This window comes from Ictidomys tridecemlineatus, chromosome 15, assembly GCF_052094955.1.
Source record: "Ictidomys tridecemlineatus isolate mIctTri1 chromosome 15, mIctTri1.hap1, whole genome shotgun sequence".
Lineage (NCBI taxonomy): Eukaryota > Metazoa > Chordata > Mammalia > Rodentia > Sciuridae > Ictidomys > Ictidomys tridecemlineatus.
Window position 1 is genome coordinate 54,605,853 of NC_135491.1, and position 18,479 is coordinate 54,624,331.

Sequence of the window (18,479 nt, forward strand, 5' to 3'; positions counted from 1 at the left end):
CCTGCGAATCCTGGTCTGCCTTCAAGATGGTCTTGGTTTTCACCCCTCGACTGCCTCTGTCGAGGTCCCGGTGGACAATCCCAAGTCTCGCCAGTGTCCTTGCTTCTGCCCTCCCTGGGCTTTCTGACTCTTGTCGTGGAGGGAATCTGAGGAAGCACAAGCCAGCCCAGACCACCCTTCCCTGCAGCCTCCAGGGCCCCCCACCCACTTGGAGCACAAGTTCAGGGCCGTTTCAACCCACAAAGCCCTGCAGTGCCTCGTATGAGACTTCCCCACACACTGAACCATCATCTGAGGGAGCTGAATGGCTTCTAGGTTTTGCCATCTGTGTGTCCAGCGTTAGCTTAGAAGTGTGTGTAAAGAGGTTTTTTAGTTTTGGGGTTTTTTTTTTTTTGGCAGAGAATCATACTACCCCCCATGACATACCTGGAAAATAAGCAAAGAGCCCTTCCCTTCAATCTCAAGTTGGAGGAGAAGTGACCTTCATGTGCTCCCTAAAACTTGGAGGACACAGCTGATGGTGCCCGACTCATGCCTGAGAAGTTCTATGGACAAGAAGTGGAGCTGACAAGCTGCACCCGGTGTTCGGCAGAGGCTGCTGTGTCTCCCATGAGCTACCTGTGGTCCAGGCACGGCAAGGAGCTGGCTGGGGGGTGTCTCGCCTTAAGGGGGACAATAGACCCCAACTGGAAAAGGGAGACTGCTAGCCAGGGGCCAGTTGACTCCAAAAGGCTGAGTATCACAGAGTTCACAGGCAATTAGAAGGGACTGTCCACCATCAACCGAGGGGGTTGCCCAGGAACCCAGAACATGCCCCGTGAGAGAGTCAGGTGTGAACACCATGAGGCCAGGAGAATGCCAAGCCCCACGTGTCAAGGGCACCGTCCCGTGAGGTCCTTCCAGCTCTCCCAGCCCAACCAGAAAAGGCAGTGGAGGGTCGGCGAGGACAGGCAGTCTTGGTCTTGAGTGATGTTGGGGACAAAGACTCGTGGATGCCACTTGGAGCCCGTGACTGTCAGGAAGTCATCAGGAACAGGAGGCTCCCAGGGCTCACCAGGACCTCATCTGGGTTGGGGAAGAACTGCTCCCACTGATCAGGCCCAAAGGGACGCAGAGAGGCAAAACCAAGTCACCTCAGCGACCATACTCCTTCACCGCGGATCCGTGTGGCCGCCGCAGGCTGCTATTTCTGCGGATGAGGAGTCTGTCTTGGTCCCCCTCTGCCCTGCTGGGAAGGAGCTGCTTCAGCACAAGATCACATCAAAACAGCCCGAGAGGAGCCACAGCCGGCTTTGCCCTACAGAGGCTGCACCCTGAGCAGCCAACAGGCCACGTCCACCCCACTGGAAGGACGGAGGAGCGAGAAGCCATGCTTTCTGGCTTGGCCTTGACTACCTAGGATGGAGCCAGGACCTTGAAGGAAGGACGATGACGATGATAATGACATGGACAAGAGAACACAGAAAGGAGAGGGGGGCCGCTGAGGGCAGGTGCTGGGCGCCACCCAGGCCGGCCGGTGCAGACTGAAAGGTGACGCTGTGGATGTGAACAAGGAATGTCACCATCTTGTTGACTCGGAGGGTGCCTGTGACTGTGACCATGTCTTCTCTGCAGCCCTCCACTCTGGACGTTTCAAGAACCACGGCAGAATGGCCTGTCCTCCTCACATGACCGTGCTCCACGCTCCTGGAGACGGGGACTGGGTAACCCCTGCTTCCCAGAACCTGGGCAGCTCTTGAGACAGGGCAGGGGGCTCAGCCATGGCTGCCGGATGGAAGGGGAAGGACAGAGGATGGGTGGTGGGTACACAGATGCCTGCAGGACAGATGGATCAGCTCAAGTAAATCCCTTACCCAGAATTCCCTGTGACCATACCCTTGAAAGACTCCCCCTCCTCTTCCCTGGAGCGCCCCCCCCCCCACCCAATGCACTGAAGCTACGCCCTGGAAGCCAGGGCTCCTCATCATGTGCCTCTCCTAGGAGGCTTGTGACGACAAACGCAGTGAAATCATGCAGAGGAGAGGACACTGTTCATAGTGACAGTGTCATTGCTGGCCATGCATGACAGCTGGACTGCACAAGACCGAGATCTATGGAGGTTTGTCTCCAGGGAGGAAATTCCTGCATGAGAAAGCCCGCTGGATGCATCAGGGACAGGAAAAGGCTATCAGCTCCCTCAAAAACTGCTGCTGTGGCCCTCCGTCCGGGTCCCTTGGGCCTTCCTGAGTGCCTGAAGCCTCTGCTGGACCTGGGCTGGGGAGCAGGGTGTCTGGGCTCTCAGGAACCCAGACTCCACCTACACACATCACATCTCAGCCCCAGGAGGCCCCAGAAACCCCAGAACCTGTCTGTGAACATTATGCACAGGGTACAAACAAAAGGGCACACACAGCAAATGGAGACGAAGTTTCAACCTTTTTATTCAAAGCAGCTTCTCACAATGTATAAATACTGCATATTAGCACACATGAAAAATACAACTTCTAAGGCACCCAGAAATGTGTTCATACACGTTACAGGACCATTCACAAAGAGAGTGTACAATTTGCTCTAGACAGTCAGCATTGGATAAATCAGATTATCATCCCTCAGCACTGTACCCAGCTTGGGGAAATATTTACAACGTGGTGAGAACGGGTGGGTCAGCGGTACCTGCTTCACAACTCTATGAAGTACTCAAACGTACACATACTCAGAACGAGCTGAAGACTCTCCCATGACAATCGGGCAAAAGAAAACGAGTAGTCTAATTTGCAAAGGTCTCCGTGGATTTTGGTGTGTGTGTGTGTGTGTGTGTGTACATCCATGATCAAACCCAAACACTCCCGGGGTGGGCTGGATATGTTTTTGGTAGCCTGCTTCGTTATCAGAAGTTTGGTAATAAGCCTTACCAATAGAACAGCACTTCTTCAGCATCAGTCATTTCTCAACTGGTCAATGGGTCGATGATTTCATCACAAATGAGAATGGAGCATTGCTTAGTGTGAGAACGGAGGAAAATTCTTCCCCTCCCAAACAGGAATTGGAATGGGTGGATGCAGAACAAAGAGATGGGAATCTGGCAATGGTAGGAGCCCGCTGCCCAGCATAGATCCACCTGTAAAACCCAAGCCGGGGGCTCAGGTGCAAATGGAGGGATCTACACAGGTCAGGTAACCCAGAGGAAGGCCAGATTCCCACTTGCTATGAGATGAATACAAAGGCCTAGACTACACAGCAGAAACACCCACCTGAGTTAGTGAGTACCAACCTAGAAACTCCACCTTCAGAGCCTTCTCAGTGACAACTGGTCCCTCTGTGTGTGTGAGGTTGGGGGCCTGAGAGGTTTCTCTGTGCCATCACGCCCGCACACCTCTGCCTAGATGTGCCTACAATCTATGAAACTCGTGCTTTGTTGAACTAATGGAATCTTTGGTCCTTGGTTTTATGAAAGGCAATATTTTCACAATCCTGTCAACACAGACATTGGCAAATGACTTCAAGCTGGGACGAATGGCACAGGGACAAATTAAATACTAGATGGAAAACTCTATAATAATCTCTGAACTTCCCAGAGTCAATGAGCTCCAGCATCAGGCCAGACGTTGGGCCGATGAGGTGAGGTCAACACAGAGACGTCAGAGGCGAGCTTAATGCAAGACATTGGCTTTGGACTGCCACACAAGACAAAATCGGAAGCCGATCAGCAACTCTCCATTCTGCTGGCTGCAAAGGTGACTTTGCAAACCAAATGACTACCTGTACCACAGCCCTGAACTCAGGATCCTATTTAAAGTGCTGGTACAGAGCATCAGCCAGTGAACTGTGGGCAACCAAAGAAACTGAAATATTTTATTATTTTGAAAACCAAGTCCAAATTCTAGCTGGTTTTCCTAGATCCCAGACACAGCAGATCCCCTGCTGATGAGCCTGTGACTGCTGCCCGGATCCAGGGCCTGGGCCTGGGCTCTGCCTCCAGTTTGGCCTGTGACCTCCCTTTATTCTGGCTCGACACACAGAGTTCATTGAGGGGACACAGGGAACACATGGGAATGCCGATCATGGAACTAAAACCAACTTCAGATTGTCTACACAGTAAGACTTATATGTAAACTTTTGTTAGCATCTCTCAAGGAGTGCTGACCACAGCCAGACGGGACGATTCCAGTTCATCCGCAAGGAACCTGGGGCCCACCGCCAGGGTCCGGAGCAGGAAATGCCGTTTGTTTGGGACAGATGATGAGCCAGCAGCCCTCCCTCCCCACGACCGTGTCTGAACTATGTGAATAGCATGCAAGTGGCTCCAGAAAATCTGCCCTTGGTCCAGTCCCACGGCCAAAGACAACCACCGAGGAGTCGACCTGATCCCTGCCGCCATCAACGCACCAGACTCTTCAGATCAGCCATGAACCACAGACGCGCCAAGCCCGCCAACATGGCTGAAACAACCCGTATTACCCTTTTATTTATTTATTTTTTTTTTGCAACAAGCTTAAGGCTCTGTTCACAAACTCCATCAAACCGCCACACAGTGAGAATTTATGGGGAGATCTTAAACTACATCCGTAGTTGCAATGGTTGGAAGGTTTACTGATCCTAATGGTAAGGCTTATTCACAAATTCAATACGTTTTCAAAGTATACTTCAAACTCAATGACTTCTAGGAAAAGAAAATTAACCTGCTCTTTCAACAGTGTAAGAGCATTATAGGAAACAAAAAGAGATCAAAAAAAGAAAGAGAAAAACAAAACAACCCATTGGCACCAAACCAGTACGCTATTTTTTTTTTTGAAAGAACAAGTGATAAAAAATGGAAAAGATTGCCTAAAACGCATATCCTAACTTACCACAGAAATATAAAAGTTTATATTCTGAAAATATATACTGTATTAAAGTCTGTAAGCATTTCAACCAAAATTTGCAGAAAGAACTAAGCAACACTTATCTACAACAAAAATATACATGCAAGACAACCCCCGAAGATGTATCTACAAAGGCAAAGTGTCGATTTTTAAAGATTTTACAAAACCATTTACAGAGAATAAAATAAAATACTTAAGAAATCTTGTTTAGAGTCTTAAATACTGTGTATATTAGTGAGAGGGTCTAGACTAATATATACAATAGATCCAAGTGTCTGAACCCAGGACAAAAGCAACTCTGCATTTTAAATATTCACTTTGGAAGATTTGCAGTTGTTTATATTTGTTTCTCTTTGTTAGAAAAAAAAAACCCCACAGAAACTAGTTTGGAAAATTGTGTTAATGTGACTAAATCCCAAATTTAAAAAGCTTACAAACTTTTTAAAAGTTTTCTTAAGGAAACTTAAAGGGTTTAGTTTTTTAAAATCCAACAATTAATAATGGGAAGTGCGATTCAGCACTCGGTCAAGGCTATTTTTAGATGTGGCTGTGCAGGGATATGGCCGCGTTGTTCCAAGTCCGCTGTGGCTACTATTTTTCTGACCTCAAGAAACTTCATATGGGGAAAATGTATTTTCATGCTTCATGAGAACATGTCCTAGTTTAATCTATACCAAACAAAAATACTATTTTAATTCGATTCTCTAGTTCCTTCTCATAGTTACCCGATTTCATTCTGAGCAAGAAATGGTGATGGCTTTTCCCCACTGACTACATTTCTGAGTGGGAGAGGACAGGTAAGCGTGACATGGCACTGGGCTGTGGCTTCCTTATGAGGAAGAGGTCTGGCCGTTACAGAAGTTCTGCACAAGTCCTCTGGGAGCAGGGCTGTTAGTGCCGCTGCCCCATGAGGATGCCGCGAGTCCACCATCCCAGGCTGGGGCAGTGGGAGAAGTAGATTGTCAGAATGATCCCCGACTAAGGAGAGGGACCCCAACTTCCCACTTATAGCTGTTCTTCCAAACCCAAAGGCATTCTGGGATGGGGCTTCCAAGACCAAGGACAATTCTTCAAAGACCTGTCCAGGCTCTAGGAAAGGATAGGTATGGGGGAGTGGGGACGGGGTCGGGGAAGTAGAAGAGAGAGGCCTTTGGGGTATGAGATGAAAACTGGAAGTCTGAGTCCATATTGAGACTGCTGTCAGGACAAACCTTGAGGTCACCATGGGCCTGGTGTTCTTCATCCCAGATCAGTTTCTACAAGCCACCTGGATTTCATCTGCAGGGTGGCAAAAACAATGACCCAGAAGGTGAAAATTCCAGTGGCTCAGTCCGCGACAGATGGCGATAACTTTGAAAAATTGGTGGAACTCTCTTATTGAACTGACTTGATGCAAACAGCCAAGACACAGTCTGCCTTTAAGTCACCCGCCACGCCCAGGACCTGCAGGGTAACAGCCGTGGACTCCACCGCGGGAGGGAGCCTTCAGAGGTCTGGAGTTGATGATATGTGCAAAGTTCATACATTTCTGGTTCTTTCAGCAGGAAACAAATACAGACATCTACATGGAGGAACCTCTACCACCTCCCAATTCCAGTGAGAACCTGGCACTGCTTCTGTAGCGGCTGAGTGCCACCAAACCCTCACCAGAAGCTAAACAACGCCAGGCCCTTTCTACACAGGATGCAGCCGCGGTGAGATCCTCTGCCACAACACACGGGAACAAGGTCGGTCCAAGGCTTTGGGAAGGCCGACAGGAGACCGGCCATGGGAGAAGACACGGGCCCTGGGGAAAAGCAGGTGCCCCCCTGGGGCCACGCAGGCTCCCGTAGGCCTCCTCTCCAGCCTTGATGTTCACACCCGCCTCTTCAAACCCAAACCCAAAGCCAACCCCACTCCCTGTAGCAGATGCAGGGTCTTCAGTGTGATGGTCCAAATCAGCTGCTGGGAGCCCTGCAGCCGGGTCATGGGGACAGGGAGGCCTCCTCCTGTGACGGCTGCCTCTCATGAGTCAACAACCAGAACAAAGACAGAGCATCCGGCTGCGGAGGCAAGACAACTAAGACTCGGCAGAGAGCGCAGCGGACGGGGACCCCTCCCTGCCCCGCTCAGGCCCACGCCAGGACCCCTGCACATGCACACCTGGAAGTCTCTACAACACAGGTCAGGCCTTTGCCAGAGGAAAAACACTCCAGGCAGGGTGCCACCCCCAGGTGGCCTACGCCTGACCCCTTCCTGATGTCACACAACCAGGGTCGGGTGTGTTGGGGACCTTTTGGGCAGAGAAAACCCTTCATCTCTGTATAGTCAGTGAGTGAAGAGGAGACTCCACCGGGATCCCTCCTAAGGACAAGGCTGAAGAGCCAGCGTCACATGACCCAGCCACGCACAGAGGGCCTGCGCAGAGCCGCCTCCGCCTGCAGAACCCTCCTGCTGTCCTCCCGCTGAGTTGTATTTCTCGCGGTTCATTGTTAGAATGCACCAAACGGCATGAACCTCGACTGGTATTTGGTCCAGGGCAGTATGAAAATAAGATCTGTGTGAACAACAGACATCATAATATATAAACAGAAATAAATAAATAAAATATGTCCAATTAAAGAAAAAAAAACATTTTCCTAGTAGTTCATGTGTTTTTTTTGCAAAACTAGCTTTACATATAATACACATAAATTATCAGAATTTCCACTTACATTGTTTTAAAAATATATATTTAACAAAACATTTCTAAATGTACAATATCTGGGTTTGTAAATCACTTGGTTGGGTTTTAAGACCAAGCCCTAAGAGTCACACAGATTCGCACTGGAGAGGAGACTGAAGCCAGGTCTACACAAGCACTTGCTCATTGGTCTGTGAATTCCCTAAGATTGATCGTCCCCTGGCACAAGATGGACACTTAGCCAGAGAGAGCCGTGAGGGCCCCATCTCCAAATCAGAGGCACTGTGCAGACACAGCCTGAGTCAGAAGGATGGGGAGAGTGGCATCCCGTTCCTGGACCACGGTGGTGCATGTCAGCAAGTGGGGAAAGGCCAGCGGCACCTGGCGGAGCCCTGGGAAGACACAGCCCTGGAGACCTCTGTACCAGCTGGGAGGGGTGTGGGAGGCCCAGGACGCTGCCCTTCCCACTGTTACACAGAATCAAGCCAATGAGGACGACCAGAGGACACAAGGAAATGGACACGACCCTAGGGACAGAGACAGCTCAACAGACTCCTTGGCCAGGGCAACGCTGGGCTCCGTGGCCAGAACCCGGGGCTGAGCTGGAAGTCAGGTGCCCTGAGCACGGGCACAAGTGAGCCGGAGCCCTTCAGACCTCGTAGATCTTGTCCTGCAGGTAGCTGAACAGGGAGTCCAGGCCTTTGGAGGAGCTCCAGAGCTGCTTGAGCATGAGGCACTCCTTCTCGTTTACGTCCTCCAGCACCGACTTCAGGAAGCTCCGCACCAGACACTTGGACTCCTCCAGCACCTGGGGGGAGGCAAGCGGTCAGCCCTGGGGCCCACACTCCACCTGCCACACGGGTGGGGGGCACTCATGCACCAAGCCTCCTTCAGGGGGCCTCCCAGCTCCGTGTCCCAGCACAGAGGGAAGCCAGGTGCTCAAGAGGTTGCAGTAGCCACGGTGTCAACAGGACCCCGCGAACAGCGGCTCTGTGAGAAGCACTTCCCTGGGCTCCTGCCCTGGCTCTTCACCCACCACTACAGAAGGACCTGGAGGAGGAGGCCCGGCCCAGGGGCCCTGCTGCCCAGCGATGGCACAGCAGGAAGTGCTGCTGCCTCCCCCCACCAGAGGTGTGGTCAAAGTGAGGCCTTCCGGCATCCTTCTGCTGGCCTCCACCAACGCCCACCAAGGTCAAGGCTTAGCTTCACACCGTCCTGAAATGCTTCCCAACAGAAAAACAAGCAAGATGAGAGTGCCCAGGTGCCAACGGCTGGATCTCACTCCCCAGCATGGCAAGGAGCACAGGTAGTGGGAAGGTGCCGGAAGGCCTCCATCCTTCCCAGGAGCACCACTACGGGAAGCTTTCCTCCTGGGAATCCTCCAAAGCTCTTGGACCCAAGAGTGTTGGTGACATTGATTTCCTTGCAGTACTTCTTGTCACAGGCCTCTGCTAAGCATGTCTCCTTGATGTCCTTTCAACAGCTCTTCACCTGAGTGTCCCCCACTGTCCCCAGGGCACAGACCCCACTCCTGACTGCAGCTCAGGCCTCCTGCCCCCTCTTGGCCTCGCTGAGGCTGGGAGCCTCTGCCCCGAGTTTCCTCTGCTGAGCCTTTCCACCTGCCTCTGGGAACCGGCTCTGGGGTGATCTCATCTGTCTGTTAGCCCAGGACTATGGGGTTCAGTGCTAACTAGGAAATGTCTCGGGCAAAGTGGGACGAGTTGGCCACGCAGACATCAGGAAGGTTCAAGGCAAATCCAGAGAGATTAGCAAGGCCCCCTCACCAGCGAGGAGAGCGTCCCCACCACCATCATCAAGTGGATACACAGTAGGTGACAAATCAAGGGCTGAAGAGGCCAACAGAAAATCCTGACAGCTGGGTGGGGAACAGGTGGAGGGAGAAAGGAAGGGAGGTGGGGCACGGCCCCACAAACCCAGCCAACGCCCACTTCTGAAGCTGAGAACCTGGGGTCTCATGTCCCCAGCACCCACATCTCTGCTCCAGAACTGGCCCCAGGCATCAGCACCCCAGCCTTCCCTTCCCACTTGTCTCTCCCGTGCTCGGAACGCTGTCGTGAGAAACATCCACAATTAAAAACCAGCACCTCTACGGAGGTGTTGTTTATCTGTTTTTCAGGGTGTCTTCAGAGGCGAGCAGCAGGTTTATACATGACAAATACGCGGTGGGCAGAAGAAATGAAGTCAGGGACAGTGCGGCCCAGACCAGTCGCCCCTGGGCGGGTCCATTCCCAGTTCTCTACTGGCCGTGCTTCTGCGTTGTCCTTTGTGCTCAGGACGGAGTATGGAGTAGCACTCCACCCCCAAGTGTCACCCTTCTTTGTGAATTAAGCATGTGGCATTGAGCAGAGGCAAGGGCCTTTCCCTGACTCCCTGCATGACTCTGCAATGCTAATTAGCCCCCCTAAGCCTGGCTGTCCTCTCTTAACAGGGGTCCACTGCCAAGGCAAGCCCCCGGAGGTGCAGGAACTCACCACGGCACTGCAGGACGCCATCTCCTTGACCCGCAGCATGACCTCCTGGCTGAATGTGGTGGGCCAGAAGACTTGGGACACCAGGCCTCTGCTGCAGGCCTCCTGGGCTGTGAGCTTCCGCCCGCAGAACAGCATCTCGTTAGCCTGAAAGAGCAAAGGCAGGGGAAGGCTGAGGACCAGAGCTGTGCCTGTGTCCCTTGGGGAATCCTGGGCTGGTTGTACCCAACTCCCTGCTCTACGAGGCAGGATCTGCAACTTGGGATTGAATACGCTGTGCAAACTGCAGGCAGACATTAGCATCTCTGAGTGTGTTTCTGAGCAGAGGGTCCACAGCTTCCATCCAGTTCTCAAAGGGAGCCATGTATTTACCGAGGCCTCACCTGCCCATTACTGCTCCTCCATTAGTGGGAACCTGCTGTGGGCAGGACCCACATCAGGGCCCCCTCACCACTGCGACAGCAGTCCAGGGGTGAGGAGGTGATCTACCCGCACAATAAAGGTCTTCCAGGAGGCTCCCAGCCACACACGATGGGAGGGCTCTCCCTCTCGGGGTACAGACCAACACCAGTGAGCCCAGAGGACACCCCAGCTGCGTCCCTGCACTGTGGAGACGTGAGTCCGTAAGGAGAAACAGAGAGAGAAGACGAAAGGTGCTGGGAGTCTCGGGCCTGTCTCCCCAGGAAAGCCCCAGTTACGGGCCTTCCAGCTAGGAGCACCACTGAGCTCCTTTACTCTCTTTTTGAATTAAGCCAGTAGAGCACTGCCGCCTGGAAACCAGAGCACCCTCACACTGCGGTGGGGCAGCACCTCTCCAGGGCCAGGGCTGGCACAGGTACCCTGCAGGATGGAGGGCAGGAAGCAGCCCTCCCGGGCTGCCTCTAGAGCCCACTCTTCCGAGATTTCTTCTGCTTTAAAATTTGTGGCTGTCCACTATGGAAAGCAGTATGGAGAATCCCTGGAAAACTGGGAATGGAACCCCATTTGACCCAGCTAACCGCTCCTTGGTCTATACCCAAAGGACTTAAAAACAGCATTCGACAGGGACACAGCCACATCAATGTTTATAGCAGCACAATTCACCACAGCTAAACTGTGGAGCCAACCCAGATGCCCTTCAGTAGATGAATGGATAAAGAAACTGTGGTACATATGCACAACGGAATATTATTCAGCTTTAAAAGAGATGAAAGTCACGGCATTTGCAGGTAAACGGATGGAGTTGGAGAATATAATGCTAAGTGAAGTTAGCCAATCCCCCAAAACCAAATGCCGAATGTTTTCTCTGATTTAAGGATGCTGATTCATAGTGGGGATGGGGGGCATGGGAGGATTAGACGAACTTTAGATAGGGCAAAGGGGAAGAGGGGAGGGCGGGGAAGAGAAGGGTCATGGGGGTAGGAAAGACAGTGGAATGAGACAGACATCATTACCCTAAGTACATGTATGAAGTCACACGTGATGTGACTCTACTTTGTGTACAACCAGAGATATGAAAAATTGTGCTCTATGTGTGTAATATGATTTATAATGCATTCTGCTGTTCTATATAACAAATTAGAATTAAAAATGGGAAAAAAATTCGTGGCTGTCATACAGAGTGCAATAGTTTCAATCCTTTCTCCCTCCCTCCTTCCTCCCTTCCTTCCTTCCTTTCATCCTGGGAATTGAACTGAAGGGTGTCTCACTAAGTTTCTGAGGATGGCCTCAGATGTGATCCTCCTTCCTCAGCCTCCCAAGCAACTGGGATTATAGGCATTCACCAGTCTGCCTGGCTTAGTTTTGATCTTCAAAAAAACCCCTAATGGCCCATGTGTCCAGTGCAAGGTCCCCAGCTTGGTGTTCTTGAGATATGGCAGAACCTTTAAGAGGCTGGGCCTCGTGGGAGGTTTGGGGTCATGGGGGTGTGCCCTTGGAGGGATTATGGACCCCAGTCACTTCCTCCCTCTCTCTCTCACTTGCAGTTTCCACGAGGAGAGCAGCTCTGCTCCAGCCCACACTGCCACCGGGATGTGCTGCCTTGCCACAGGGCCAAAAGCAGTGGGTCCAACTGAGCCCAGACGGGAACCTCCAGGACTGCATGCCAAATTAAAGCTTTTCCTCTTCCTAAGCTGACTGTCCCAGGTATTTTGTCACAGCAGTGGGAATCTGACCAACACACATCGTCTGGGAGGAGCTACACGACAAAGGTCCTGGGCACAGACATGCCCATGGCAGTGCCCAGCAGAAGCTGACAGCCAGGAGCTAATGAGGGTGCACATCTCCTCTGAAGTGAGCCCCCACCTCCCTCCCGGGGCAGACAGCACCTTTCCTCCTGCTCTGCCCCTCTGCTCCTCCCGACTCCACTCACCCCGAACACTGGCCTCTCCCAGGCAGGTCTGAGCTGCCCAGCTCTCTGGCCTCCGGATCTTTCCATAAGTCTCTCTCCCCATTCTGACTGTCACTCATGGTTCCTGATGACCCAGGGGACAATCTTTCAGGCCAGTGTAGAGAAAGGTATCAGGCTGGCCACAGCCTCTGCTGTGTTCGCCAGAGGTTTGAAGACAAGAGCGTGTGGCTGTACTCAGTCTCGGGAAGCAGGAGTGAGTGAGTGAATGGATGAGTAAACTCCGCAGAAGGAGCCAGACAGAACCAGTCAGCAAGAACTTGTCCCCCTCATTTCTGTGACCACAAGCATGGGGAGGATCTGAAGAGGATGGAGCCCCTGGCTGGGACGGAACAGGGAGAGTGGTGGCCTCCTGGTCTTCTCGCCACTAGACGGTGAGACAGCACCTGGGTGGAAAGCCCGGCACCACGGGTGCTCAAGGAGGCCTGGAGACCAGCCCAGCCTCAGCCCAGCCGAGTCTGCAGGCTAACAGGGCCCCGGGTCTCTAGCCATAAGAAGCCACACCTTAACCTAAGACGGGGGTGTCCTGCCAGGACCCGACGCGTCATCCCAGAAGGAGAGGCCCCGGGAAAGGGGAGGCTTACCAGCGCCACACCCAGGATCTGGGGGAAGGTGTAGGAGGAGCAGCCAGCGGGCGTGAGGCGGATGGTGGCGTAGGGTGTCTGAAACCAGGCCTTCTCGCTGGCCCACACGATGTCACAGAGAGGCAGAATGGAGGCACCCAGGCCCAGGGCTGGCCCGTTGATGGCCACCACAATAGGCTTCTTAAACTGAATAAAGGCCTTCACAAAGTCCCTGGGGGAGAAAGAAGACCCTCTTTACCAGGCAGCCTCAGCTTGCTGAGCCCCTCTGGATGCCCCCGATTCCCCCAGGTGCTGCGATGCACACTCCAGCTGTCAGAGGTGAGCACAGGTCAGGCAGGGCCGCATTTCTCTGGGCACAGAGGCCCTGTGTGGTGGCTGTCTCAGTTGGCTCAGGTCATGTGCAATGTCCCAGGACCGTGCCCAGCTCCCACGGCCTCCTGTCTACTCTTGAGAGTTACATCATGGACAGTGAATGACACAGACACCCTAGACGGTGACACAGGTGGGCCTGAATGCCAGGGTTCCAAACCAGAACCAGAGCCAGAGCCAACGGAAGGATGTCCCAGAGACAAATCCAACAAGAAGAGAGAAAGAATGTCCACATGCCCCTGGCCCAGAGCAGAATGGGGTGGCTCTGGGAGGCAGAGACCCCTGCTCTTACAGGAACCCTGCTCTGGCTCAGTGAGCACCAGGGCCAAGCTGAGGAGGGAACTCATGCTTCAAATGGTGGCCACGGGTGGGCTAGTGACATCTAAGATTCTGCACCACCTACAGGGATGCCACCGAGGGTGATTCCATGATGCTAATGAGGGTCTACACACCACAGGGTGACTCAACCCACTGCGAAGGTGCTGGGCTGCCCACAGGCATTAGGCCTCTGGAATAGTGACCACAGGGTGCGGCAACACTCTCTCTCCCTGACCTTCTGTACACACCTCTACCTCCCATGTAGAGCCACTAGGAATGAGCTCTTCTTCCTCTGCCTTCAACGCTTTTTGCCTTCCCCTAGTTGCTAGGTAAGATCTATAAACTGTTAATATTCATCTGGATGTGCAGGAAAGAGCCACAATGTCTAGTAAAGCAAGTGTCCCCCATTATCCTCAGACTGAAGACTAGAAGCTATCAAGAACTCACAAGAATAAAATCCAGCTGCTCACAGCCTTGCTCTGCCCTGACTGACCTCTCAGGCTTCTCTTACATGGCTCCTGACCCTCCTCACTGCGCACGAGCCACAAAGGCCTCCAAGAGTTCTTGGAAATACCATTATCAATTTGCAACTACCCTCCTGATTATCTGCTTTGGAATCCTTCTTCCTTTTAGCTCCTTAAGGACACCCCTAGGTCTGCCCGGGGCACTGCTGGGTTTCCATCAATATTGAAATTCATGCTCAGTGAACAGCTGTTGAAGAAATACAGGAGTCTCCCAGAAGGACAGCAGGACTGCAGGCAAGGACTGCTAACTCTTCACCAAACCCATCTCTTCTTTCTTTTTTCTGAGTCTGCTGGTAGAACACATTCCCCAGCTTCCCTTGCAACTAGGTATGGAGTAGAAACCACTTCCAAGTGCTCAGTCTCCCACCACAGAGTCCTCCAAGCCCTGCCACCCAAATGAGCACACAGTCTGGGAAGACAGTAGTGGAGCCACAGTCCTCAGTCATCTTTTGGATGACAGCCACAGGATGATCAGTGACATCTGTTTCAGGTTTACATAACCAAGAAGTAAATTTCTATCATAGTTGAGTTATAGCAGCCAATATTTAACTAATAGAAAGTCAATGATCCTCCTGTAACTCACATCAAGAGACGTGGGTATCACCCGACATGCTGGCGCTGGAGTCTACTGTGAGATCACTTCATATTCTGCAGGATCTAGGGATGTCACATGACCTGTACCAGTCATCATGAAAGTACACAGCTTTGTGCCAGGCTTGGGCATCATATGGTCTCAGTCACTGCTGGCCTCACTGCAGCTGACCTGAAAAGACACCCCTACCAAGAGTCCTGGCACCCCGACCCCTGACAACCGACCCCTGGCTTCATTTCCCAACCTCACAGTTAGACTTTAGCTGTGTCACTGGCTTGCTTTTCACAGTGTAATTGGGAGTCTTCGGGGATTGGGGGTTCCTTCCAGGATCCTTGGAACCGCAGGCTTTGGAGGTTTTCATCAGACATCTCGTTCCTGCGCCAACACAACTCCACAGCAGTGGGCCTCAGGCTTGGGAGGACTCTCGACTCTCTGAGCCCATTTTCCTCCTTGGTACAGAACTCCCAGCACCGCGTCCTGAGGAAGCCCCCTCCACCTTTGTTGGACATTTTCAGTGACAGGGTCCGTGATGGCCACGACCCTTTGGTGGGCCTCCCAGATGTCCCCATTACCTGGCTCTGCCATCTGTGCCACAGTCCTTCAGGAATCAGCCGAAGCCCTCTCCTCCGAAGCCTTTCCCTGAGGACTCTGGACCCTCTGAGCTCTGGGCAAGGGCATGGGGACCATGAAGCGGGTGCCGGGGCCCAAGCACCTGGGCGGGGCTCGGGCTCTCCACCTGACAGCGCTGCTCCTGTTCACTTCTCTACCCCTCACTTCCCTTCCTTGCTATCAGTCGCCTGGTGAAGATGGTCCTCCCTCCTCTTCTCTCACCTTGGGCCACAGATCTCTATCTCCAGGGCCCCAGGGATGTGGGAGCAGACAGCAAACAGGATACTGCATTACACGCCTGCGGCTCAGATATCGGATCTGACGGCCGGCAGGGCTGGGCTCCCAAGATGGCCTGCCATCTTCCCTGTTTCCAGGGCCATCAGCCTGACCCGGCCTTTATAGTTTCTTCTGCTCAGCGCAAGCCCTGAGCTGCTGCCTGACCAGCTGCTAGGCTGCTCTGATGTGGCAGAAGGGGAAGGAATTCAAAATTTGAAAGGCGTGGGGTCAAATATCAACTCCGCCCCTTAACTGAACAGTGGACAGGCTGCCAGGTCTCCTCTGGAGCCTCAGTTCCTCCCTCCGTAAAATGGAAACACCTACACTGGCTCCCCACGGGGCTGCGTCAGAATTGAAAGACCAAGCCCAGCCCACACACCCTAAGGGAGACTCAAGGCAAACTGCTCCTGGGATGTGCGATGTCACCCGGAGCACCTGCGTTTCTTCTGTGAACCATCGACCACTCTCTGACCAGAGCCCTGAAGGCAGCTCCTTTACTGCCAAGTCTCAGAGGCGAGTCGGCCAGACCAGGCCTGGAGCACAGATGCACTCAGCAACCGGCACTGAGGGGTCTCGGGAGCCCACAGAAGTCAGGCTCCGCGCAGCTCTGACCCATGGCTGAAGGCCTAACGGAAATGATCGTGACTCTTCACGTCTGATGCTCCGGGCTTGGTAAGGGCCAGGAGTGCTCATGCAGGGAACCTGATTGCCCTTCAGCGGGCAGCCCACCAGGGAGGCCAGGGCCATCACGTGATGATTCCCATTTTCCACAGGAGCCAGTGGCCTTAGTGAGACGGGAGAAGAGCTGAAGGCCCTACCACTAGCAAGTGTCCAGGTAGCTGCCTCCGCACACCTTGTGGGTGCCACTAGCCCATGCCGCCTTCCTAAACCCCACACTGGACAAGACACCACACCATCCATGCCAAGTTCAGGTGAGGGCAGCCTCTTTCAGGATGGTCCTGGGGAGAGGCTTCTGGGAATGGACCACATCTGCTCCCGACCGACCCTCTGCTAGTCCATCAAACACCTGCAGAGTGAGCCAGCCCCGCCCGGTGTGCTTGCTTTCCTTGGGCAAGGAGCGGGAGCGGGTGGGAACACCGCTCAGGAGATGTCTGAGCCCCGGGTCAGCCCTGCAAGAGCATGGGACAAGCGCCAGGGACGTCCGCAGGTCATGTGGAGAAGAGGCACAGCTCCACGTCCAGAAGATGTTCCGCCCCGCTGGACTGAGAATGAAGCTCTTGCACAAGACATGCCTGGGCCTGTAAACACGTCATGCACCTGGGAACCCGCAGGAGCTGGATGGGACTCAGCTTAGCCACAGGCCCTGCCCTGGAAGCCCACCCACCAAGAGGTCCTGGCTCCGGGGGTGCACCCCAAGTGGGAGCCTGAGACTCCTATCTCAAGCGGAGTCTGTCAGTCCCTCTGTGGCCCGAGCACTCATCTCCGTGCAGCCACACTGTCCGCCCTGGGTCTCTTCCCCGTGCTGAGGCTGTCAGTCTCGCCTCCTGACACCCTGACTCCTCCTTCTGCACCTTCCACTCCTCACAACCACCTTTTCCGTCCTGTCCTTTTGTCCCTCCTTCAGCACTCGGTGTAGAAACCTCCTGGTCAGTGCTGCACATCACAGTGGGGGACTCTGCCACAGCAGGTGGGCTGCCAGGCAGCTGGGCTTGGGAAAGGAGCCCTCCTGCCTCTCCATGCTCTGAGGGCAGGGAACAAGAGAGCCAAGGGATGTCCCCGGTCCCCCTCCACAGCCCATGAATCAGCCCCCGCTCCCCCTGAAGCATGAGGAAGAGGCCCCTGTGCTGCCTCAGGCCTGGCTCCGCGTGCAGCTGGCTGCTGAGACGGTGAGGTCTGTCCCACTAGAGGTGCCTCCCCTTGTATGCAGGGCCCTGCTTTGGGGCTCCCTGGGTTCCCAGTTGGAGACGTCGAAGCCAGTCCAGGACCCAGACCCCGGACGCGTCTCCACTGCAGCTTCCTGTGGCTGATGTCTCTCATCCCTTTTTGCCCGACACCGCCACCTCCCTAGATTGGGTTCCCAACTCTCTAGAAGGGTGTGGGTGTCGGTCCTGTGGCCCTGAAGGGGAGGCTATGGGGAACAGAAGGCAGGACCACACCCCTCAGCCTTAACACATCTAGAGGCAGATGCAGGGGGAGGCTGGGGAGAGGCCGCTGTCCTCACTGGTGTGAAAAGCTGCAGGGGTGGGCAAGCATGTGGGGGCTCCAGCCTCCTGGGGCCCCTATTTCTGTTCGGGTTCCCTGCCCACAGTGACACTGCTGCAAGTCACTGTTCCCATGTGTCCTGGCACCACCCCACAACCCCACTGGACAACCTCATCACATCCACCCACGACTGACAGGCCATGGTGCGACAGCTGTCAGGGATCCCCTGATAATAGACCCCACCAGCAGAGAAGCAGGGCGCCCCGGAAGGAGTGGCCTTGGGGTACCAGAGTGGAGGTCGGCATGGAGCTTGCCTGAGAGGAGAGCCCAGGTGATGGGCAGGACCTTCTGAGCTGTGACAACTTCCCCAGGAGCAGCGGTCTCCCAGGGCTGCTGTCACGGCCACCACACACAGGCTCCCAACAACAGAAACCACTCTCCCTCCTCGTGGAGACCCGAGTCCAGAGCCTGGGGTGGGCAGGTGGCTGCTCCTGTGGCGCCGGCCACCTGAGCTCCTTGGCTGGCGATGCCTCCCTCCCTCTCTGCCTTAGGCCACCTCCTCCTGCTCACTCTGTCTCCTCTCCTAAGGCCATTCTCTGGGTGTGGATCCACTCTATTCCAGGAGGACCTCATCTCAGGACTTAGAACTTCTGCAAAGACCCTTTT

General features: G+C 53.9%; 1 protein-coding gene across 1 annotated transcript in view; it reads right to left on the reverse strand.

Annotated features, from left to right (window-relative positions):
- Positions 1-2,396: 2,396 nt before the first annotated feature.
- Positions 2,397-18,479, reverse strand: part of Cdyl2 (chromodomain Y like 2) — a 164,373-nt gene continuing 148,290 nt past the window's right edge. The window contains exons 5-7 of the mRNA XM_078032717.1: positions 12,963-13,173; positions 9,996-10,139; positions 2,397-8,311 (exon numbers count right to left, since the gene is read on the reverse strand). Coding sequence (XP_077888843.1) covers positions 8,153-8,311; positions 9,996-10,139; positions 12,963-13,173 — 514 coding nt within the window. The 3' untranslated portion in view covers positions 2,397-8,152. The remainder of the gene's footprint in view (positions 8,312-9,995; positions 10,140-12,962; positions 13,174-18,479) is intronic.